This window comes from Panulirus ornatus, chromosome 1, assembly GCF_036320965.1.
Source record: "Panulirus ornatus isolate Po-2019 chromosome 1, ASM3632096v1, whole genome shotgun sequence".
Taxonomy (NCBI): Eukaryota; Metazoa; Arthropoda; class Malacostraca; order Decapoda; family Palinuridae; genus Panulirus; species Panulirus ornatus.
In genome coordinates, this window is record NC_092224.1 from 13012212 (window position 1) to 13039459 (window position 27248).

At 42.1% G+C, this 27248-nt stretch overlaps 1 protein-coding gene across 4 annotated transcripts in view; it reads left to right on the forward strand.

Moving 5' to 3' along the window:
• The window catches only part of fab1 (fab1 kinase), a 1098541-nt gene that overhangs the window by 807028 nt on the left and 264265 nt on the right, over nt 1-27248 (forward strand). For all 4 annotated transcript variants that reach the window (XM_071675364.1, XM_071675510.1, XM_071675419.1 and 1 more), the window contains exon 19: nt 11884-11998. In XM_071675364.1, the coding sequence (XP_071531465.1) occupies nt 11884-11998 (115 nt within the window). The remainder of the gene's footprint in view (nt 1-11883; nt 11999-27248) is intronic.

A 27248-nucleotide genomic window follows, 5' to 3' on the forward strand; every position in this document is an offset into this window, starting at 1 on the left:
CATGTGTATGGGTGTGGGTTGGGCCATTTCTTTCGTCTGTTTCCTTGCGCTACATGGCAAATGCGGGAGACAGCGACAAAGTATAATAATAATATATATATATATATATATATATATATATATATATATATATATATATATATATATATATATATATATATATATATTTTTTTTTTTTTTTTTTTTTTATACTTTGTCGCCGTCTCCCGCGTTTGCGAGGTAGCGCAAGGAAACAGACGAAAGAAATGGCCCAACCCCCCCCCCCATACACATGTCCATACACACGTCCACACACGCAAATATACATACCTACACAGCTTTCCATGGTTTACCCCAGACGCTTCACATGCCTTGCTTCAATCCACTGACAGCACGTCAACCCCTGTATACCACATATATATATATATATATATATATATATATATATATATATATATATATAATCTTTCTTTCTTTTCTTTCATACTATTCGCCATTTCCCGCATTAGCGAGATTGCCTTAAGAACAAAGGACTGGACCTTTGAGGGAATATCCTCAAATGGCCCCCCTCTCTGTCCCTTCTTTTGGAAAATTAAAAAAAACGAGAGGGGAGGATTTCCAGCCCCCCGCTCCCTTCCCTTTTAGTCGCCTTCTACGACACGCAGGGAATACGTGGGAAGTATTCTTTCTCCCCTATATATATATTTTTTTTTTGCTTTGTCGTTGTCTCCCGCGTTTGCGAGGTAGCGCAAGGAAACAGACAAAAGAAATGGCCCAACCCGCCCCATACACATGTATATACATACGTCCACACACGCAAATATACATACCTACACAGCTTTCCATGGTTTACCCCAGACGCTTCACATGCCCTGATTCAATCCACTGACAGCACGTCAACCCCGGTATACCACATCGATCCAATTCACTCTATTCCTTGCCCTCCTTTCACCCTCCTGCATGTTCAGGCCCCGATCACACAAAATCTTTTTCACTCCATCTTTCCACCTCCAATTTGGTCTCCCACTTCTCCTCGTTCCCTCCACCTCCAACACATATATCCTCTTGGTCAATCTTTCCTCACTCATTCTCTCCATGTGCCCAAACCATTTCAAAACACCCTCTTCTGCTCTCTCAACCACGCTCTTTTTATTTCCACACATCTCTCTTACCCTTACATTACCTACTCGATCAAACCACCTCACACCACACATTGTCCTCAAACATCTCATTTCCAGCACATCCATCCTCCAGCGCAACTCTATCCATAGCCCACGCCTCGCAACCGTACAACATTGTTGGAACCACTATTCCTTCAAACATACCCATTTTTGCTTTCCGAGATAATGTTCTCGACTTCCACACATTCTTCAAGGCTTCCAGGATTTTCGCCCCCTCCCCCACCCTATGATCCACTTCCGCTTCCATGGTTCCATCCGCTGCCAGATCCACTCCCAGATATCTAAAACACTTTACTTCCTCCAGTTTTGCTCCATTCAAACTTACCTCCCAATTGACTTGACCTTCAACCATACTGTAACCTAATAACCTTACTCTTATTCACATTTACTCTTAACTTTCTTCTTTCACTCACTTTACCAAACTCAGTCACCAGCTTGTGCAGTTTCTCACATGAATCAGCCACCAGCGCTGTATCATCAGCAAACAACAACTGACTCACTTCCCAAGCTCTCTCATCCCCAACAGACTTCATACTTGCCCCTCTTTCCAAAACTCTTGCATTCACCTCCCTAACAACCCCATCCATAAACAAATTAAACAACCATGGAGACATCACACACCCTTGCCGCAAACCTACATTCACTGAGAACCAATCACTTTCCCTTCTTACATCCTCGATAAAAACTTTTCACTGCTTCTAACAACTTTCCTCCCACACCATATATTCTTAATACCTTCCACAGAGCATCTCTATCAACTCTATCATATGCCTTCTCCAGATCCATAAATGCTACATACAAATCCATTTGCTTTTCTAAGTATTTCTCACATACATTCTTCAAAGCAAACACCTGATCCACACATCCTCTACCACTTTTGAAACCACACTGCTCTTCCCCAATCTGATGCTCTGTACATGCCTTCACCCTCTCAATCAATACCCTCCCATATAATTTACCAGGAATACTCAACAAACTTATACCTCTGTAATTTGAGCACTCACTCTTATCCCCTTTGCCTTTGTACAGTGGCACTATGCACGCATTCCGCCAATCCTCAGGCACCTCACCATGAGTCATACATCCATTAAATAACCTTACCAACCAGTCAATAATACAGTCACCCCCTTTTTTAATAAATTCCACTGCAATACCATCCAAACCTGCTGCCTTGCCGGCTTTCATCTTCCGCAAAGCTTTTACTACCTCTTCTCTGCTTACCAAATCATTTTCCCTAACCCTCTCACTTTGCACACCACCTTGACCAAAACACTATATATCTGCCACTCTATCATCAAACACATTCAACAAACCTTCAAAATACTCACTCCATCTCCTTCTCACATCACCACTACTTGTTATCACCTTCCCATTTGCGCCCTTCACTGAAGTTCCCATTTGCTCCCTTGTCCTACGCACTTTATTTACCTCCTTCCAGAACATCTTTTTATTCTCCCTATTATTTAATGATACTCTCTCACCCCAACTCTCATTTGCCCTCTTTTTCACCTCTTGCACCTTTCTCTTGACCTCCTGTCTCTTTCTTTTATACATCTCCCACTCAATTGCATTTTTTCCCTGCAAAAATCGTCCAAATGCCTCTCTCTTCTCTTTCACTAATAATCTTACTTCTTCATCCCACCACTCACTACCCTTTCTTATCAACCCACCTCCCACTCTTCTCATTCCACAAGCATCTTTTGTGCAATCCATCACTGATTCCCTAAATACATCCCATTCCTCCCCCACTCCCCACTTCCATTATTCTCACCTTTTTCCATTCTGTTCTCAGTCTCTCCTGGTACTTCCTCACACAAGTCTCCTTCCCAAGCTCACTTACTCTCACCAACCTCTTCACCCCAACATTCACTCTTCTTTTCTGAAAACCCATACAAATCTTCACCTTAGCCTCCACAAGATAATGATCAGACATCCCTCCAGTTGCACCTCTCAGCACATTAACATCCAAAAGTCTCTCTTTCGCGCGCCTGTCAATTAACATATCATCCCATAACGCTCTCTGGCCATCTCTCCTACGTACATACGTATACTTATGTATATCTCGCTTTTTAAACCAGGTATTCCCAATCACCAGTCCTTTTTCAGCACATAAATCTACAAGCTCTTCACCATTTCCATTTACAACACTGAACGCCCCATGGACACCAATTATTCCCTCAACTGCCACATTACTCACCTTTGCATTCAAATCACCCATCACTATAACCCGGTCTTGTGCATCAAAACCACTAACACACTCATTCAGCTGCTCCCAAAACACTTGCTTCTCATGATCATGATATATATATATATATATATATATATATATATATATATATATATATATATATATATATATATATATATATATATATATTTTTTTTTTTTTTTTTTCATACTATTTGCCATTTCCCGCATTAGCGAGGTAGCGTTAAGAACAGAGGACTGGGCCTTTGAGGGAATATCCTCACCTGGCCCCCTTCTCTGTTCCTTCTTTTGGAAAATTAAAAAAAACGAGAGGGGAGGATTTCCAGCCCCCTGCTCCCTCCCCTTTTAGTCGCCTTCTACGACACGCAGGGAATACGTGGGAAGTATTCTTTCTTCCATCCCCAGGGATAATATATATATATATATATATATATATATATATATATATATATATATATATATATATATATATATATATATATATACACATACGCACATATACACACACACACACATATACATATATATTTCTCTTTCAAACTATTCGCCATTTCCCGCATTAGCGAGGTAGCGTTAAGAACAGAGGACTGGGCCTTGAGGGAATACCCTCACCTGGCCCAATTCTCTGTTCCTTCTTTTGGAAAATTAAAAAAAAAAAACGAGAGGGGAGGATTTCCAGCCCCCCGCTCCCTCCCCTTTTAGTCGCCTTTTACGACACGCAGGGAATACGTGGGAAGTATTCTTTCTCCCCTATCCCCAGGGATAATACATATATATACATATGAAAAATGTAAGAAACAATTTAGAATATATAAATATATATATATATATATATATATATATATATATATATATATATATATATATATATACACACACACACACACACAGACATATACATATATACATATGTAAATAAATCATACTGTCTGCCTTTATTCATTCCATCGCCACCCACCACACATGAAATAACAACCCCCTCCCCCCGCATGTGCATGAGGTAGCGCTAGGAAACGACAACAAAGGCCACATTCATTCACACTCAGTCTCTAGCTGTCATGTAATAATGCACCGAAACCGCAGCTCCCTCTCCACATCCAGGCCCCATAGAACTTTCCATGTTTTACCCTAGACGCTTCACATGCCCTGGTTCAATCCATTTACAGCACGTCGACCCCGGTATACCACATCGTTCCAATTCACTCTATTCCTTGCACTCCTTTCACTCTCCTGCATGTTCAGGCCCTGATCACTGAAAATCTTTTTCACTCCATCTTTTCACCTCCAGTTTGGTCTCTCACTTCCCCTCGTTCCCTCCACCTCTGACACATATATCCTCTTGGTCAATCTTTCCTCTCATTCTCTCCATGTGACCAAACCATTTCAAAACACCCTCTTCTGCTCTCTCAACCACACTCTTTTTATTACCACACATCGCTCTTACCCTATTATTACTTACTCAATCAAACCACGTCACACCACATAATGTCCTCAAACATCTCATTTCCAGCACATCCACCCTCCTCTGAACAACTCTATCTATAGCCCACGCCTCACAACCATATAACATTGTTGGAACCACTATTCCTTCAAACATGATCATTTTTGCTTTCCAAGATAATGTTCTCGACTTCCAAACATTCTTCAAGGCTCCCATAATTTTCGCCTTCTCCCCCACCCTATGATTCACTTCCGCTTCCATGTTTCCATCCGCTGCCAGATCCACTCCCAGATATCTAAAACACTTTACTTCCTCCAGTTTTTCTCCATTCAAACTTACCTCCCAATTGACTTGACCCTCAACCCTACTGTACCTAATAACCTTGCTCTTTTTCACATTTACTCTTGACTTTCTTCTTTCACACACTTTACCAAACTCAGTCACCAGCTTGTGCAGTTTCTCACATGAATCAGCCACCAGCGCTGTATCATCAGCGAACAACAACGGACTCACTTCCCAAGCTCTCTTATCCACAACAGACTGCATACTTGCCCCTCTTTCCAAAACTCTTGCATTCACCTCCCAAACAACCGCATCCATAAACAAATTAAACAACCATGGAGACATCACACACCCCTGCCTCATACCTACATTCACTGAGAACCAATCACTTTCCTCTCTTCCTACACGTAAACATGCCTTACATCCTCGATAAAAACTTTTCACTGCTTCTAACAACTTGCCTCCCACACCATATATTCTTAATACCTTCCACAGAGCATCTCTATCAACTCTTATCATATGCCTTCTCCAGATCCATAAATGCTACATACAAATCCATTTGCTTTTCTAAGTATTTCTCACATACATTCTTCAAAGCAAACACCTGATCCACACATCCTCTACCACTTCTGAAACCACACTGCTCTTCCCCAATCTGATGCTCTGTACATGCCTTCATTATCTCAATCAATACCCTCCCATATAATTTACCAGGAATACTCAACAAACTTATACCACTGTAATTTGAGCACTCACTCTTATCCCCTTTGCCTTTGTACAATGGCACTATGCAAGCATTCCTCCAATCCTCAGGCACCTCACCATGAACCATACATACATTGAATAACCTTACCAACCAGTCAACAATACAGTCACCCCCTTTTTTGATAAATTCCACTGCAATACCATCCAAACCTGCTGCCTTCCCGGTTTTCATGTTCCGCAAAGCTTTTACTACCTCTTCTCTGTTTACCAAATCATTTTCCCTAACTCTCTCACTTTGCACACCACCTCGACCAAAACACCCTATATCTGCCACTCTATCATCAAACACATTCAACAAACCTTCACAATACTCACTCCATCTCCCTCTCACATCACCACTACTTGTTATCACCTCCCCATTAGTCCACTACACTGAAATTCCCATTTGCTCCCTTGTCTTATGCACTTTATTTACCTCCTTCCAAAACATGTATTTATTTTCCCTAAAATTTAATGATACTCTCTCACCCCAGCTCTCATTTGCCCTCTCTTTCACCTCTTGCACCTTTCTCTTGACCTTCTGCCTCTTTCTTTTGTACATCTCCCACTCATTTGCATTTTCTCCCTGCAAAAATCGTCCAAATGCCTCTCTCTTCTCTTTCAATAATACTCTTACTTCTTCATCCCACCACTCACTACCCTTTCTAATCTGCCCACCTCCCACGCTTCTCATGCCACAAACATCTTTTGCGCAAGCCATCACTGCTTCCCTAAATACATCCCATACCTCCCTCACTCCCCTTCCCTCCTTTCTTCTCACCTTTTTCCATTCTGTACTCAGTCTCTCCTGGTACTTCCCCACACAAGTCTCCTTCCCAAGCTCACTTACTCTCACCACTCTCCTCACCCTAACATTCTCTCCTCTTTTCTGAAAACCCCTACAAATCTTCACCTTCGCCACCTCAAAATAATGATCAGACATCCGTCCAGTTGCGCCTCTCAGCACTTTAACTTCCAAAAGTCTCTCTTTCGCGTGCCTATCAATTAACACGTAATCCAATAACGCTCTCTTGCCATCTCTCCTACTTACATATGTATACTTATGTATATTTATTTATTTATTATTTCACTTTGTCGCTGTCTCCTGCGTTTGCGAGGTAGCGCAAGGAAACAGACGAAAGAAATGGCCCAACCCACCCCCATACACAATGTATATACATACACGTCCACACACACAAATATACATACCTATATATCTCAATGTACACATATATATACACACACAGACATACATATATACCCATGCACACAATTCACACTGTCTGCCTTTATTCATTCCCATCGCCACCTCGCCACACATGGAATACCATCCCCCTCCCCCCTCATGTGTGTGAGGTCGCACTAGGAAAAGATAACAAAGGCCCCATTCGTTCACACTCAGTCTCTAGCTGTCATGCAATAATGCCCGAAAACCACAGCTCCCTTTCCACATCCAGGCCCCACACAACTTTCCATGGTTTCCCCCAGATGCTTCATATGCCCTGATTCAATCCACTGACAGCACATCAACCCCGGTATACCACATCAATCCAATTCACTCTATTCCTTGCCCTCCTTTCACCCTCCTGCATGTTCAGGCCCCGATCACACAAAATCTTTTTCACTCCATCTTTCCACCTCCAATTTGGTCTCCCACTTCTCCTCATTCCCTCCACCTCCGACACATATATCCTCTTGGTCAATCTTTCCTCACTCATTCTCTCCATGTGCCCAAACCATTTCAAAACACCCTCTTCTGCTCTCTCAACCACGCTCTTTTTATTTCCGCACATCTCTCTTACCCTTACATTACTTACTCGATCAAACCACCTCACACCACACATTGTCCTCAAACATCTCATTTCCAGCACATCCACCCTCCTGCGCACAACTCTATCCATAGCCCACGCCTCGCAACCATACAACATTGTTGGAACTACTATTCCTTCAAACATACCCATTTTTGCTTTCCGAGATAATGTTCTCGACTTCCACACATTCTTCAAGGCTCCCAGGATTTTCGCCCCCTCCCCCACCCTATGATTCACTTCCGCTTCCATGGTTCCATCCGCTGCCAGATCCACTCCCAGATATCTAAAACACTTTACTTCCTCCAGTTTTTCTCCATTCAAACTTACCTCCCAATTGACTTGACCCTCAACCCTACTGTACCTAATAACCTTGCTCTGATTCACATTTACTCTCAACTTTCTTCTTTCACACACTTTACCAAACTCAGTCACCAGCTTGTGCAGTTTCTCACATGAATCAGCCACCAGCGCTGGATCATCATTGAACAACAACTGACTCACTTCCCAAGCTCCCTCATCCACAGCAGACTTCATACTTGCCCCTCTTTCCAAAACTCTTGCATTCACCTCCCTAACAACCCCATCCATAAACAAATTAAACAACCATGGAGACATCACACACCCCTGCCGCAAACCTACATTCACTGAGAACCAATCACTTTTCTCTCTTCCTACATGTACACATGCCTTACATCCTCGATAAAAACTCTTCACTGCTTCTAACACCTTGCCTCCCACACCATATATTCTTAATACCTTCCACAGAGCATCTCTATCAACTCTATCATATGCCTTCTCCAGACCCATAAATGCTACATACAAATCCATTTGCTTTTCTAAGTATTTCTCACATCCATTCTTCAAAGCAAACACCTGATCCACACATCCTCTACCACTTCTGAAACCACACTGCTCTTCCCCAATCTGATGCTCTGTACATGTCTTCACCCTCTCAATCAATACCCTCCCATATGATTTACCAGGAATACTCAACAAACTTATACCTCTATAATTTGAGCACTCACTCTTATCCCCTTTGACTTCGTACAGTGGCACTATGCACGCATTCCTCCAATCCTCAGGCACCTCACCATGAGTCATACATACATTAAATAACTTTACCAACCAGTCAACAATACAGTCACCTCCTTTTTTAATCAATTCCACTGCAATACCATCCAAACCTGCTGCCTTGCCGGCTTTCATCTTCCGCAAAGCTTATACTACCTCTTCTCTGTTTACCAAATCATTTTCCCTAACCCTCTCACTTTGCACACCACCTCGACCAAAACACCCTATATCTGCCACTCTATCATCAAACACATTCAACAAACCTTCAAAATACTCACTCCATCTCCTTCTCACATCACCACTACTTGTTATCACCTCCCTATTTGCACCGTTCACTGAAGTTCCCATTTGCTCCCTTGTCTTACGCAGTTTATTTACCTCCTTCCAGAACATCTTTTTATTCTCCCTAAAATTTAATGATACTCTCTCACCCCAACTCTCATTTGCCCTCTTTTTCACCTCTTGCACCTTTCTCTTGACCTCCTGTCTCTTTCTTTTATACATCTCCCACTCAATTGCATTTTTCCTTGCAAAAATCTTCCAAATGCTTCTCTCTTCTCTTTCACTAATAATCTTACTTCTTCATCCCACCACTCACTACCCTTTCTAATCAACCCACCTCCCACTCTTCTCATGCCACAAGCATCTTTTGCGCAATCCATCACTGATTCCCTAAATACATCCCATTCCTCCCCCACTCCCCTTACTTCCATTGTTCTCACCTTTTTCCATTCTGTACTCAGTCTCTCCTGGTACTTCCTCACACAAGTCTCCTTCCCAAGCTCACTTACTCTCACCACCCTCTTCACCCCAACATTCACTCTTCTTTTCTGAAAACCCATACAAATCTTCACCTTAGCCTCCACAAGATAATGATCAGACATCCCTCCAGTTGCACCTCTCAGCACATTATATATATCTCGCTTTTTAAACCAGGTAGTCCCAATCACCAGTCCTTTTTCAGCACATAAATCTACAAGCTCTCACCATTTCCATTTACAACACTGAACACCCCATGTATACCAATTATTCCCTCTGCCACATTACTCACCTTTGCATTCAAATCAACCATCACTATAACCCGGTCTTGTGCATCAAAACCACTAACACACTCATTCAGCTGCTCCCAAAACACTTGCCTCTCATGATCTTTCTTCTCATTCCCAGGTGCATATGCACCAGTAATCACCCATTTCTCTCCATCCACTTTCAGTTTTACCCATATCAATCTAGAATTTACTTTCTTACACTCTGCCACATACTCCCACAACTACTATTTCAGGAGTAGTGCTACTCCTTCCATTGCTCTTGTCCTCTCTCTAACCCCTGACTTTACTCCCAAGACATTCCCAAACCACTCTTCCCCTTTACCCTTGAGCTTTGTTTCACTCAGAACCAAAACATCCAGGTTCCTTTCCTTAAACATACTACCTGTCTCTCCTTTTTTCTCATCTTGGTTACATCCACACACATTTAGACACCTCAATCTGAGCCTTTGAGGGGGATGAGCATTCCCTGCTTGACTCCCTCTTCTGTTTCCCCTTTTGGAAAGTCAAAATACAAGGAGGAGAGGGTTTCTAGCCCCTCGCTCCCATCTCCTTTAGTCGCCTTCTACGACACGTGGGGAATGCATGGGAAGTATTCTTTCTCCCCTATTCCCAGGGATATTATATTTATTTTTATCTATTTTGCTTTATCGCTGTTTCCCGCATTAGCGAGGTAGCACAAGGAAACAGACAAAAGAATGGCCCAACCCACCCACATACACATGTATATACATACACGTCCACACACGCAAATATACATACCTACACAGCTTTCCATGGTTTACCATGGAAATTAAAACAATGTAGTTTTCTGTCGCTGGACTGAACCAGAGTATGTGAAGCATCCAGGGTAAACCATGGAAATGTCTGTTGGGCCTGTGGTTTTGGTGCATTACACGACAGCTCGAGTATGGATGTGAGGGGATGTGGCCTTTCTTCATCTGTTTCCTGGTGATATGACGATGACATGGAGTTGCGAACAGCTGTGGGGGAGTAGAAGAGGATGTTTTTGTAATTTTTTATCTCTTCTCTCATCCATTCTTTAGCTGTCGTGGGTAAGGTACCAAAACCACAGCCCCTCTACACAATGAGACCAGACAGATCTTTCCTTGTTTTTTCCATGCCCTTTCACATTCCCTAGTTTCCTTGGCTCTCTGTACCACATTATTCAAGTTCACTCCATCTCATGCACAATTTCCACCCTCCTGCATGTTCAGGCACTGAGGATTCAATATCTTTTTCACGCCATACATTCATCTTTAATTTGGTCTCCTTTTCTTGTCCCCTTCACTTTTGACATAATACCCTCTTTGTCAATTGGTCCTCACTCATACTCTCCATATTTCCAGACCATTTCAGCACACCCTCTTATACTGAAGAAGCACAAGGACTGGATGAATGGAACAGAATGATTGAGGACATTGTTAATGCAGACAGCTTACATGAATATAAGAGGATGTACAATAGTTGAAAATGTTCCAAAGATGGGGATCCAAGACTATAAAACTTTCCCATACAGTAAAAATAGGTAATTATATAGTATCCCAAGGTGAAGGAGGTGAGATTTATCAGCAGGATTGGGGCCGTTTCTACATTGTTTATACAGATACCTTGATAAGTTTCCCAGAAGGAGAAGGCCATTGTGGTCGCATGGGCTCTGTTGACATGGCTTGGAAGTGATGGATGTGTGGGTGAAAAGGAGGGCTCATATGCAGCAAAAGCATCAACAAAAGGCTCATGCTTTGCAGGATTCATAAACAAGCTTGGCTGTACACATTACAAAGTACTGGAAGTGGAAAATTTTCTTAACCTGCTTTTAATATGATTTAGGTAAATGTAAAAACTTGAGGTACAGAATACCCCTGGAACTGCTTTTATTATTCTGAAATAATTGAGAACAAATTTTAGATGGTTAATTAGCATTGCATCATTCCATTTGTTCACTTTTCATCAGTAACCCTTGGTAATTGTTTCTTTTGTTTTTGTAGAGGTGGAAGTTGAGGATATGATTTTATTTTTTTTTTTTACTTCAGAAGAGATATTTTCTTGTAAAATGGAAAACAATCATTCTTATAGCATATTTTTATGTGGTAGACTATAAGTTTACATATGCTTTGCAGGTACAATAGCATCACATTACGAGAAATTGCATTACCACCCTCTGAGATGAAACTTATCATCCCTCCAATTACTCAGTCATCAGTTGTGGAGCTCATCAAGGGTGTAGCAATGCAGGTGGGTAATGCAGATTGCTTGCTTTCCTGTAGTTGTATCACAGGAGAGGTTTGTGCCATAATTTTAGTGAAATGAATAGAGGTGGTTTAGATGTGGAAAGACTGTTCCATAGTCCAGTTACTTGATGTGTTTACAATTGAAAATTAGCTTTCTTATTTGGCTTGTGTGTATCTCTTGTTTAACTACATGTTTTTATAAACAGCAAGGGAGCTTTATATTTGTGGAGCACCATCTCTCAGTACCTTCTCAAGAGCAGGTTATATCAAATCTGTAAGGCACTCAAATTGGAGAACTCAGAACATTTGCTGGCTGCCAAGCAACCACAACCTCTCAACACCTACACAGTAAAACCAAGATCTTCCCAGTAGAATACCACTTCAACCTGCTAAACACTATTTTCTTTGCAACTTTACTAGACCCCTCCCATGCAAACCACTCCATATCTCGTGACATTCCCCAAATAGAAATTGATAGCTTACCCCTGCCTTACACTTTAATAACTTCTACTCACAGATCCTTTCACCCCGACATATAAAACACTAATAGAAATATATGCAGTGAAGTGGTGTGACAGGCAATAAACAATTATCCTCCTGAATCAGTCTTAAAAACCATAGGACCAGACATCAGGCCCCAATCACCCAAAATCTTTTTCACTCTATCCTTCCACCTCCAATTTGGTCTTCTGCTTCTCCTTGTTCCCTTCACCTCTGACACATATATCCTCTTTGTCAATCTTTCCTCACTCATTCTATCCATATGTCCAACCCATTTCAGCACACCCTCTTCTGCTCTCTGTTGGGGATGAGAGAGCTTGGGAAGTGAGTCAGTTGTTGTTCGCTGATGATACAGCGCTGGTGGTTATTCATGTGAGAAACTGCAGAAGCTGGTGACTGAGTTTGGTAAAGTGTGTGAAAGAAGAAAGTTAAGAGTAAATGTGAATAAGAGCAAGGTTATTAGGTACAGTAGGGTTGAGGGTCAAGTCAATTGGGAGGTGAGTTTGAATGGAGAAAAACTGGAGGAAGTGAAGTGTTTTAGATATCTGGGAGTGGATCTGGCAGCGGATGGAACCATGGAAGCGGAAGTGGATCATAGGGTGGGGGAGGGGGCTAAAATTCTGGGAGCCTTGAAGAATGTGTGGAAGTCGAGAACATTATCTCGGAAAGCAAAAATGGGTATGTTTGAAGGAATAGTGGTTCCAACAATGTTGTATGGTTGCGAGGCGTGGGCTATGGATAGAGTTGTGCGCAGGAGGATGGATGTGCTGGAAATGAGATGTTTGAGGACAATGTGTGGTGTGAGGTGGTTTGATCGAGTAAGTAACGTAAGGGTAAGAGAGATGTGTGGAAATAAAAAGAGCGTGGTTGAGAGAGCAGAAGAGGGTGTTTTGAAATGGTTTGGGCACATGGAGAGAATGAGTGAGGAAAGATTGACCAAGAGGATATATGTGTTGGAGGTGGAGGGAACGAGGAGAAGAGGGAGACCAAATTGGAGGTGGAAAGATGGAGTGAAAAAGATTTTGTGTGATCGGGGCCTGAACATGCAGGAGGGTGAAAGGAGGGCAAGGAATAGAGTGAATTGGAGCGATGTGGTATACCGGGGTTGACGTGATGTCAGTGGATTGAATCGGGGCATGTGAAGCGTCTGGGGTAAACCATGGAAAGCTGTGTAGGTATGTATATTTTGCGTGTGTGGACGTATGTATATACATGTGTATGGGGGTGGGTTGGGCCATTTCTTTCATCTGTTTCCTTGCGCTACCTCGCAAACGCGGGAGACAGCGACAAAGCAAAAAAAAAAAAAAAATCTCTCTTACCTTTATATTACTTACTTGATCAAACCACCTCACACCACATATTGACCTAAAACATCTCATTTCCAACACATCCACCCTCCTCCGCACAACCTTATCTATAGCCCATGCCTTGCAACCAAATAACATTGTTGGAACCACTATTTTTTTAAACATGCCCATTTTTGCTCCTAGCTAACATTCTTGCCTTCCACACTTTCTTCAACGCTCCAAGAACCTTTGCCCCCTCCCCCACCCTGTGACTCACTTCTGCTTCCATAGTTCCATCTGCTGCTAAATCCACTCCCAGATATCTAAAAAAATTCACTTCTCCCAGTTTTTCTCCTTCAAACTAACTCCAATTAACTTTTCCCTCAACCCTACTGAATCTAATAACCTTGCTCTTATTCACATTTACTCTCAGCCTTCTTCTTTCACTTGCTTTACCAAACTCAGTCACCAACCTCTGCAATTTCTCACCCGAATCAGCCACCAGTGTTGTATCATCAGCGAACAACTGGCTTACTTCTCAAGCCCTCTCATCCACAACAGACTGCATACTTGCCCCCTCAACAAAACTCTTCCATGCACCTCCCTAACCACCCCATCCATAAGCAAATTAAACAATCATGGAGACATCACGCACCCCTACCACAAACCAACATTCATTGGAAACCAGTCACTTTCTTCCTATTAATAGACATGCGTTACATCCTTGGTAAAAGCTTTTCACTGCTTCTAGCATCTTGCCTCCCCCACCATACTATATGAACTCTATCATATGCCATCTCCAGATCCATAAATGCTACATACAGATCCATCTGTTTTTCTAAGTATTTCTCACATGCATTCTTCAAAGCAAATACCTGATCCACACATCCTTTACCATTTCTGAAACCACACTGCTCTTCCCCAGTCTGATGCTCTGTACATGCCTTTAACCTCTCAATCAATACCCTTCCATACAATTTCCCAGGGATACTCAACAAACTTATGCCTCTGTAATTTGAACACACAGTTATCCCTTTTGCCTTTGTATAAATGCACTATGCATGCATTCCGCCAATCCTCAGGCACTTCACCATGAACCATACATACATTAACTATCCTAACCAACCAATCAACAACACAGATGTATGTATATACATTTTATTTATTTCTATTATACTTAATCACCGTCTACCATGTTAGCAAGGTAGCGCAAGGATATAGATGAAAGAATGGCCCAACCCTCCCACATACGCATGTATGTACATAAACGCCCACACATGCACATATACATACCTATACATTTCGACATTTATTTATTAATTTATTATACTTTGTGGCTGTCTCTTGCATTAGCGAGGTAGCGCAAGGAAACAGACGAAAGAATGGCCAAACCCACCCACATGCAGATGTATATACATACACGTCCACACACGCACATATACATACCTATACATTTCAATGTATACACACACACACACACACACATATATTATTATTTTTTTTTTATTATACTTTGTCGCTGTCTCCCGCGTTTGCGAGGTAGCGCAAGGAAACAGACAAAAGAAATGGCCCAACCCCCCCCATACACATGTATATACATACGTCCACACACGCAAATATACATACCTACACAGCTTTCCATGGTTTACCCCAGACGCTTCACATGCCTTGATTCAATCCACTGACAGCACGTCAACCCCGGTATACCACATCGCTCCAATTCACTCTATTCCTTGCCCTCCTTTCACCCTCCTGCATGTTCAGGCCCCGATCACACAAAATCTTTTTCACTCCATCTTTCCACCTCCAATTTGGTCTCCCTCTTCTCCTCGTTCCCTCCACCTCCGACACATATATCCTCTTGGTCAATCTTTCCTCACTCATTCTCTCCATGTGCCCAAACCACTTCAAAACACCCTCTTCTGCTCTCTCAACCACGCTCTTTTTATTTCCACAAATCTCTCTTACCCTTATGTTACTCACTCGATCAAACCACCTCACACCACACATTGTCCTCAAACATCTCATTTCCAGCACATCCATCCTCCTGCGCACAACTCTATCCATAGCCCATGCCTCGCAACCATACAACATTGTTGGAACCACTATTCCTTCAAACATACCCATTTTTGCTTTCCGAGATAATGTTCTCGACTTCCACACATTCTTCAAGGCCCCCAGAATTTTCGCCCCCTCCCCCACCCTATGATCCACTTCCGCTTCCATGGTTCCATCCGCTGCCAGATCCACTCCCAGATATCTAAAACACTTCACTTCCTCCAGTTTTTCTCCATTCAAACTCACCTCCCAATTGACTTGACCCTCAACCCTACTGTACCTAATAACCTTGCTCTTATTCACATTTACTCATAACTTTCTTCTTCCACACACTTTACCAAACTCAGTCACCAGCTTCTGCAGTTTCTCACATGAATCAGCCACCAGCGCTGTATCATCAGCGAACAACAACTGACTCACTTCCCAAGCTCTCTCATCCCCAACAGACTTCATACTTGCCCCTCTTTCCAAAACACACACACACACATATATATATATATATATATATATATATATATATATATATATATATATATATATATATATATATATATATATCCTCCCCTCCTTGTATTTTAACTTTCTAAAAATGGGAAACAGAAGGAGTCACGCGGGGAGTGCTCATCCTCCTCGTAGACTCAGATTGGGGTGTCTAAATGTGTGTGGATGTAACCAAGATGTGAAAAAAGAAGAGATAGGTAGTATGTTTGAGGAAAGGAACCTGGATGTTTTGGCTCTGAGTGAAACCAAGCTCAAGGGTAAAGGGGAAGAGTGGTTTGGGAATGTCTTGGGAGTAAAGTCAGGGGTTAGTGAGAGGACAAGAGCAAGGGATGGAGTAGCAGTACTCCTAAAACACGAGTTGTGGGAGTATGTGATAGAATGTAAGAAAGTAAATTCTCGATTAATATGGGTAAAACTGAAAGTTCATGGAGAGAGATGGGTGATTATTGGTGCATATGCACCTGGGCATGAGAAGAAAGATCATGAGAGGCAAGTGTTTTGGGAGCAGCTGAGTGAGTGTGTTAGAGGTTTTGATGCACAAGACCGGGTTATAGTGATGGGTGATTTGAATGCAAAGGTGAGTAATGTGGCAGTTGAGGGAATAATTGGTATACATGGGGTGTTCAGTGTTGTAAATGGAAATGGTGAGAGCTTGTAGATTTATGTGCTGAAAAAGGACTGGTGATTGGGAATACCTGGTTTAAAAAGCGAGATATACATAAGTATACATATGTAAGTAGGAGAGATGGCCAGAGAGCGTTATTGGATTATGTGATAATTGACAGGCGAGCGAAAGAGAGACTTTTGGATGTTACTGTGCTGAGAGGTGCAACTGGAGGGATGTCTGATCATTATCTTGTGGAGGCTAAGGTGAAGATTTGTATGGGTTTTCAGAAAAGAAGAGAGAATGTTGAGGTGAAGAGGGTGGTGAGAGTAAGTGAGCTTGGGAAGGAGACTTGTGTGAGGAAGTACCAGGAGAGACTGAGTACAGAATGGAAAAAGGTGAGAACAATGGAAGTAAGGGGAGTGGGGGAGGAATGGAATGTATTTAGGGAATCAGTGATGGAGTGCGCAAAAGATGCTTGTGGCATGAGAAGAGTAGGAGGTGGGTTGATTAGAAAGGGTAGTGAGTGGTGGGATGAAAAAGTAAGATTATTAGTGAAAGAGAAGAGAGAGGCATTTGGACGATTTTTGCAGGGAAAAAATGCAATTGAGTGGGAGATGTATAAAAGAAAGAGACAGGAGGTCAAGAGAAAGGTGCAAGAGGTGAAAAAGATGGCAAATGAGAGTTGGGGTGAGAGAGTATCATTAAATTTTAGGGAGAATAAAAAGATGTTCTGGAAGGAGGTAAATAAAGTGCGTACAAGGGAGCAAATGGGAATTTCATTGAAGAGCGCTAATGGGGAGGTGATAACAAGTAGTGGTGATGTGAGGAGATGGAGTGAGTATTTTGAAGGTTTGTTGAATGTGTTTGATGATAGAGTGGCAGATATAGGGTGTTTTGGTCGAGGTGGTGTGCAAAGTGAGAGGGTTAGGGAAAATGATTTGGTAAACAGAAAAGAGGTAGTAAAAGCTTTGCGGAACATGAAAGCCAGCAAGGCAGCAGGTTTGGATGGTATTGCAGTGGAATCTATTAAAAAAGGGGGTGACTGTATTGTTGACTGGTTGGTAAGGTTATTATGTATGACTCATGGTGAGGTGCCTGAGGATTGGCGGAATGCGTGCATAGTGCCATTGTACAAAGGCAAAGGGGATAAGAGTGAGTGCTCAAATTACAGAGGTATAAGTTTGTTGAGTATTCCTGGTAAATTATATTGGAGGGTATTGATTGAGAGGGTGAAGGCATGTAAAGAGCATCAGATTGGGGAAGAGCAATGTGGTTTCAGAAGTGGTAGAGGATGTGTGGTTTAGGTGTTTGCTTTGAAGAATGTATGTGAGAAATACTTAGAAAAGCAAATGGATTTGTATGTAGCATTTATGGATCTGGAGAAGGCATATGATAGAGTTGATAGAGATGCTCTGTGGAAGGTATTAAGAATATATGGTGTGGGAGGCAAGTTGTTAGAAGCAGTGAAAAGTTTTTATCGAGGATGTAAGGCATGTGTACATGTAGGAAGAGAGGAAAGTGATTGGTTCTCAGTGAATGTAGGTTTGCGGCAGGGGTGTGTGATGTCTCCATGGTTGTTTAATTTGTTTATGGATTGGGTTGTTAGGGAGGTGAATGCAAGAGTTTTGGAAAGAGGGGCAAGTATGAAGTTTGTTGTGGCTGAGAGAGCTTGGGAAGTGAGTCAGTTGTTGTTCGCTGATGATACAGCGCTGGTGGCTGATTCATGTGAGAAACTGCAGAAGCTGGTGACTGAGTTTGGTAAAGTGTGTGAAAGAAGAAAGTTAAGAGTAAATGTGAATAAGAGCAAGGTTATTAGGTACAGTAGGGTTGAGGGTCAAGTCAATTGGGAGGTAAGTTTGAATGGAGAAAAACTGGAGGAAGTAAAGTGTTTTAGATATCTGGGAGTGGATCTGGCAGCAGATGGAACCATGGAAGCGGAAATGAATCATAGGGTAGGGGAGGGGGCAAAAATCCTGGGAGCCCTGAAGAATGTGTGGAAGTCGAGAACATTATCTCGGAAAGCAAAAATGGGTATGTTTGAAGGAATAGTGGTTCCATCAATGTTGTATGGTTGCGAGGCGGGGGCTATGGATAAAGTTGTGCGCAGGAGGGTGGATGTGCTGGAAATGAGATGTTTGAGGACAATGTGTGGTGTGAGGTGGTTTGATCGAGTATGTAATGTAAGGGTAAGAGAGATGTGTGGAAATAAGAAGAGCGTGGTTGAGGGAGCAGAAGAGGGTGTTTTGAAATGGTTTGGGCACATGGAGAGAATGAGTGAGGAAAGATTGACCAAGAGGATATATGTGTCGGAGATGGAGGGAACAAGGAGAAGTGGGAGACCAAATTGGACGTGGAAAGATGGGGTGAAAATGATTTTGAGTGATCGGGGCTTGAACATGCAGGAGGGTGAAAGTCGGGCAAGGAAGAGAGTGAATTGGATCGATGTGGTATACTGGGGTTGACGTGCTGTCAGTGGATTGAATCAGGGCATGTGAAGCGTCTGGGGTAAACCATGGAAAGTTGTGTGGGGCCTGGATGTGGAAAGGGAGCTGTGGTTTCGGGCATTATTGCATGACAGCTAGAGACTGAGTGTGAACGAATGGGGCCTTTGTTGTCTTTTCCTAGCGCTACCTCACACACATGAGGGGGGAGGGGGATGGTAATCCATGTGTGGCAAGGTGGCGATGGGAGTGAATGGGGGCAGACAGTGTGAATTGTGTGCATGGGTATATATGTATCTGTCTGTGTGTGTATATATATGTGTACATTGAGATGTATAGGTATGTGTATTTGCGTGTGTGGACGTGTATGTGTATACATGTGTATGGGGGTGGGTTGGGCCATTTCTTTCGTCTGTTTCCTTGCGCTACCTCGCAAACGCGGGAGACAGCGGCAAAAAAAAAAAAAAAAAAAAATAATATATATATATATATATATATATATATATATATATATATATATATATATATATACATACATACATAAATCTACATATATATACATATATATATATACATATATATATACATATATATATATACATACATACATAAATCTACAAGCTCTTCACCATTTCCATTTACAACACTGAACACCTCATGTATACCAATTATTCCCTCAACTGCCACATTACTCACCTTTGCATTCAAATCACCCATCACTATAACCCAGTCTCGTGCATCAAAACCACTAACACACTCATTCAGCTGCTCCCAAAACACTTGCCTCTCATGATCTTTCTTCTCATTCCCAGGTGCATATGCACCAATAATCACCACCTCTCTCCATCAACTTTCAGTTTTACCCATATTAATCGAGAATTTACTTTCTTACATTCTATCACATACTCCCACAACTCCTGTTTCAGGAGTACTGCTACTCCTTCCCTTGCTCTTGTCCTCTCTCTAACCCCTGACTTTACTCCCAAGACATTGCCAAACCACTCTTCCCCTTTACCCTTGAGCTTCGTTTCACTCAGAGCCAAAACATCCAGCTTATTGATACAGTGGTTAAATTGATGAGAACTGCTATTGACGTTTGTGTAAATAAATTATACATTTCCCTTTTCCATAGCCAGAGGTTGAACCATTATGTGACATTCATTTTTTCATTTCATTTCAAGCTAGAAGTTTCAGTTTTCTAAATTGTTTCTTACATTTTTCATATGTATATATATGTATATGTGTGTGTGTGTGTATATGTGCATATGTGTGTGTATGTATATATATATATATATATGTATATATGTACATATGTATATATATGGTAAACAGAGAAGAGGTAGTAAAAGCTTTGCGGAAGATGAAAGCCGGCAAGGCAGCAGGTTTGGATGGTATTGCAGTGGAATTTATTAAAAAAGGGGGTGACTGTATTGTTGACTTGTTGGTAAGGTTATTTAATGTATGTATGACTCATGGTGAGGTGCCTGAGGATTGGCGGAATGCATGCATAGTGCCATTGTACAAAGGCAAAGGGGATAAGAGTGAGTGCTCAAATTACAGAGGTATAAGTTTGTTGAGTATTCCTGGCAAATTATATGGGAGGGTATTGATTGAGAGGGTGAAGGCATGTACAGAGCATCAGATTGGGGAAGAGCAGTGTGGTTTCAGAAGTGGTAGAGGATGTGTGGATCAGGTGTTTGCTTTGAAGAATGTATGTGAGAAATACTTAGAAAAGCAAATGGATTTGTATGTAGCATTTATGGATCTGGAGAAGGCATATGATAGAGTTGATAGAGATGCTCTGTGGAAGGTATTAAGAATATATGGTGTGGGAGGCAAGTTGTTAGAAGCAGTGAAAAGTTTTTATCGAGGATGTAAGGCATGTGTACGTGTAGGAAGAGAGGAAAGTGATTGGTTCTCAGTGAATGTAGGTTTGCGGCAGGGGTGTGTGATTCTCCATGGTTGTTTAATTTGTTTATGGATGGGGTTGTTAGGGAGGTGAATGCAAGAGTTTTGGAAAGAGGGGCAAGTATGAAGTCTGTTGGGGATGAGAGAGCTTGGGAAGTGAGTCAGTTGTTGTTCGCTGATGATACAGCGCTAGTGGCTGATTCATGTGAGAAACTGCAGAAGCTGGTGACTGAGTTTGGTAAAGTGTGTGGAAGAAGAAAGTTAAGAGTAAATGTGAATAAGAGCAAGGTTATTAGGTACAGTAGGGTTGAGGGTCAATTCAATTGGGAGGTGAGTTTGAATGGAGAAAAACTGGAGGAAGTGAAGTGTTTTAGATATCTGGGAGTGGATCTGGCAGCGGATGGAACCATGGAAGCAGAAGTGGATCATAGGGTGGGGGAGGGGGCGAAAATTCTGGGAGCCTTGAAGAATGTGTGGAAGTCGAGAACATTATCTCGGAAAGCAAAAATGGATATGTTTGAAGGAATAGTGGTTCCAACAATGTTGTATGGTTGCGAGGCGTGGACTATGGATAGAGTTGTGCGCAGGAGGATGGATGTGCTGGAAATGAGATGTTTGAGGACAATGTGTGGTGTGAGGTGGTTTGATCGAGTAAGTAACGTAAGGGTAAGAGAGATGTGTGGAAATAAAAAGAGCGTGGTTGAGAGAGCAGAAGAGGGTGTTTTGAAATGGTTTGGGCACATGGAGAGAATGAGTGAGGAAAGATTGACCAAGAGGATATATGTGTCGGAGGTGGAGGGAACGAGGAGAAGAGGGAGACCAAATTGGAGGTGGAAAGATGGAGTGAAAAAGATTTTGTGTGATCGGGGCCTGAACATGCAGGAGGGTGAAAGGAGGGCAAAGAATAGAGTGAATTGGAGCGATGTGGTATACCGGGGTTGACGTGCTGTCAGTGGATTGAATCAAGGCATATGTATGGGGGTGGGTTGGGCCATTTCTTTCGTCTGTTTCCTTGCGCTACCTCGCAAACGCGGGAGACAGCGACAAAGCAAAAAAAAAAAAAAAATATATATATATATATATATATATATATTTCATACTATTCGCCATTTCCCGCATTAGCGAGGTAGCGTTGAGAACAGAGGACTAGGCCCTTGAGGGAATATCCTCACCTGGGCCCCTTCTCTGTTCCCTCTTTTGGAAAATTAAAAAAAAAAAAGAACATTATATATATATATATATATATATGTATATATATATTTTCTTTTAAACTATTCGCCATTTCCCGCGTTAGCGAGGTAGCGTTAAGAACAGAGGACTGGGCCTTTTTTGGAATATCCTCACCTGGCCCCCTCTGTTCCTTCTTTTGGAAAATTAAAACCACGCTCTTTTTATTTCCACATATCTCTCTTACCCTTACGTTACTTACTCGATCAAACCACCTCACACCACACATTGTCCTCAAACATCTCATTTCCAGCACATCCATCCTCCTGCACACAACTCTATCCATAGTCCACGCCTCGCAACCATACAACATTGTTGGAACCACTATTCCTTCAAACATACCCATTTTTGTTTTCCGAGATAATGTTCTCGACTTCCACACATTGTTCAAGGCTCCCAGAACTTTCGCCCCCTCCCCCACCCTATGATCCACTTCCGCTTCCATGGTTCCATCCGCTGCCAGATCCACTCCCAGATATCTAAAACACTTCACTTCCTCCAGTTTTTCTCCATTCAAACTCACCTCCCAATTGAATTGACCCTCAACCCTACTGTACCTAATAACCTTGCTCTTATTCACATTTACTCTTAACTTTCTTCTTTCACACACTTTACCAAACTCAGTTACCAGCTTCTGCAGTTTCTCACATGAATCAGCCACCAGCGCTGTATCATCAGCGAACAACAACTGACTCACTTCCCAAGCTCTCTCATCCCCAACAGACTTTATACTTGCCCCTCTTTCCAAAACTCTTGCATTCACCTCCCTAACAACCCCATCCATAAACAAATTAAACAACCATGGAGAATCACACACCCCTGCCGCAAACCTACATTCACTGAGAACCAATCACTTTCCTCTCTTCCTACACGTACACATGCCTTACATCCTCGATAAAAACTTTTCACTGCTTCTAACAACTTGCCTCCCACACCATATATTCTTAATACCTTCCACAGAGCATCTCTATCAACTCTATCATATGCCTTCTCCAGATCCATAAATGCTACATACAAATCCATTTGCTTTTCTAAGTATTTCTCACATACATTCTTCAAAGCAAACACCTGATCCACACATCCTCTACCACTTCTGAAACCACACTGCTCTTCCCCAATCTGATGCTCTGTACATGCCTTCACCCTCTCAATCAATACCCTCCCATATAATTTGCCAGGAATACTCAACAAACTTATACCTCTGTAATTTGAGCACTCACTCTTATCCCCTTTGCCTTTGTACAATGGCACTATGCACGCATTCCGCCAATCCTCAGGCACCTTACCATGAGTCATATACATTAAATAACCTCACCATCCAGTCAACAATACAGTCACCCCCTTTTTTAATAAATTCCACTGCAATACCATCCAAACCTGCTGCCTTGCCGGCTTTCATCTTCCGCAAAGCTTTTACTACCTCTTCTCTGTTTACCAACTCATTTTCCCTAACCCTCGCACTTTGCACTCCACCTCGACCAAAACACCCTATATCTGCCACTCTATCATCAAACACATTCAACAAACCTTCAAAATACTCACTCCATCTCCTTCTCACATCACCACTACTTGTTATCACCTCCCCATTTGTACCCTTCACTGAAGTTCCCATTTGCTCCCTTGTCTTACGCACTTTATTTACCTCCTTCCAGAACATCTTTTTATTCTCCCTAAAATTTAATGATACTCTCTCACCCCAACTCTCATTTGCCCTTTTTTTCACCTCTTGCACCTTTCTCTTGACCTCCTGTCTCTTTCTTTTATACGTCTTCCACTCAATTTCATTTTTTCCCTGCAAAAATTGTCCAAATGCCTCTCTCTTCTCTTTCACTAATACTCTTACTTCTTCATCCCACCACTCACTACCCTTTCTAATCAACCCACCTCCCACTCTTCTCATGCCACAAGCATCTTTTGCGCAATCCATCACTGATTCCCTAAATACATCCCATTCCTCCCCCACTCCCCTTACTTCCATTGTTCTCACCTTTTTCCATTCTGTACTCAGTCTCTCCTGGTACTTCCTCACACAAGTCTCCTTCCCAAGCTCACTTACTCTCACCACCCACTTCACCCCAACATTCACTCTTCTTTTCTGAAAACCCATATAAATCTTCACCTTAGCCTCCACAAGATAATGATCAGACATCCCTCCAGTTGCACCTCTCAGCACATTAACATCCAAAAGTCTCTCTTTCGCGCGCCTGTCAATTAACACGTAATCCAATAATGCTCTCTGGCCATCTCTCCTACTTACATAAGTATACTTATGTATATCTCGCTTTTTTTCATTTCATTTCAAGCTAGAAGTTTCAGTTTTCTAAATTGTTTCTTACATTTTCACATGTATATATATGTATGTGTGTGTGTGTGTATGTGTGCATGTGTGTGTGTATGTGTGTGTATGTGTATATATATATGTATATTATCCCTGGGGATAGGGGTGAAAGAATACTTCCCACGCATTCCTCGCGTGTCGTAGAAAGCGACTAGAGGGGACGGGAGCGGGGGGCCAGAAATCCTCCCCTCCTTGTATTTTTTCTTTTTTTTTTTAACTTTCTAAAGTGGGAAACAGAAGAAGGAGTCACGTGGGGAGTGCTCATCCTCCTCGAAGGCTCAGATTGGGGTGCCTAAATGTGTGTGGATGTAACCAAGATGTGAAAAAAGGAGAGATAGGTAGTATGTTTGAGGAAAGGAACCTGGATGTTTTGGCTCTGAGTGAAATGAAGCTCAAGGGTAAAGGGGAAGAGTGGTTTGGGAATGTCTTGGGAGTAAAGTCAGGGGTTAGTGAGAGGACAAGAGCAAGGGAAGGAGTAGCAGTACTCCTGAAACAGGAGTTGTGGAAGTATGTGATAGAATGTAAGAAAGTAAATTCTTGATTAATATGGGTAAAACTGAAAGTTGATGGAGAGAGATGGGTGATTATTGGTGCATATGCACCTGGGCATGAGAAGAAAGATCATGAGAGGCAAGTGTTTTGGGAGCAGCTGAATGAGTGTGTTAGTGGTTTTGATGCACGAGACCGAGTTATAGTGTTGGGTGATTTGAATGCAAAGGTGAGTAATGTGGCAGTTGAGGGAATAATTGGTATACATGGGGTTTTCAGGGTTGTAAATGGAAATGGTGAAGAGCTTGTAGATTTATGTGCTGAAAAAGGACTGATGATTGGGAATACCTGGTTTATATATATATATATATATATATATATATATATATATATATATATATATATATATATATATATATATATATATATATTTTTATTCATTTATTTATTCATTCATTTATTTTGCTTTGTTGCTGTCTCCCGCGTTAGCGAGGTAGCGCAAGGAAACAGACGAAAGAATGGCCCAACCCACCCACATACACATGTATATACATACATGTCCACACATGCAAATATACATACCTATACATCTCAATGTATACATTTATATACACACACAGACATATACATATATACACATGTACATAATTCATACTGTCTGCCTTTATTCATTCCCATCGCCATCTCGCCACACATGAAATAACAACCCCCTCCCCCCTCATGTGTGCGAGGTAGTGCTAGGAAAAGACAACAAAGGCCACATTCGTTCACACTCAGTCTCTAGCTGTCATGTAATAATGCCTGAAACCACAGCTCCCTTTCCACATCCAGGCCTCGCAGAACTTTCCGTGGTTTACCCCAGACGCTTCACATGCCCTGGTTCAATCCACTGACAGCACGTCAACCCCGTTATACCACATCGTTCCAATTCACTCTATTCCTTGCACGCCTTTCACCCTCATGCATATTCAGGCCCCGATCACTCAAAGTCTTTTTCACTCCATCTTTCCACCTCCAATTTGGTCTCCCACTTCTCCTCGTTCCCTCCACCTCTGACACTTATATCCTCTTGGTCAATCTTTCCTCATTTACTCATTCTCTCCATGTGACCAAACCATTTCAAAACACCCTCTTCTGCTCTCTCAACCACACTCTTTTTATTACCACACATCTATCTTACCCTATTATTACTTACTCGATCAAACCACCTCACACCACTTATTGTCCTCAAACATCTCATTTCCAGCACATCCACTCTTCTCCGCACAACTCTATCTATAACCCACACCTCGCAACCATATAACGTTGGAACCAATTTTCCTTCAAACATACTGACTTTTGGATGTTAATGTGCTGAGAGGTGCAACTGGAGGGATGTCTGATCATTATCTTGTGGAGGCGAAGGTGAAGATTTGTAGAGGTTTTCAGAAAAGAAGAAAGAATGTTGGGGTGAAGAGAGTGGTGAGGGTAAGTGAGCTTGGGAAGGAGACTTGTGTGAGGAAGTACCAGGAGAGACCGAGTACAGAATGGAAAAACGTGAGAACAAAGGAGGTAAGGGGAGTGGGGGAGGAATGGGATGTATTTAGGGAAGCAGTGATGGCTTGCACAAGGGATGCTTGTGGCATGAGAAGTGTGGGAGGTGGGAAGATTAGAAAGGGTAGTGAGTGGTGGGATGAAGAAGTAAGATTATTAGTGAAAGAGAAGAGAGAGGCATGTGGATGATTTTTGCAGGGAAATAATGCAAATGAGTGGGAGATGTATAAAAGAAAGAGGCAGGAGGTCAAAAGAAAGGTGCAAGGGGCGAAAAAGAGGGCAAATGAGAGTTGGGGAGAGTATCACTGAATTTTAGGGAGAATAAAACGATGCTTTGGAAGGATGTAGATAAAGTGCATAAGACA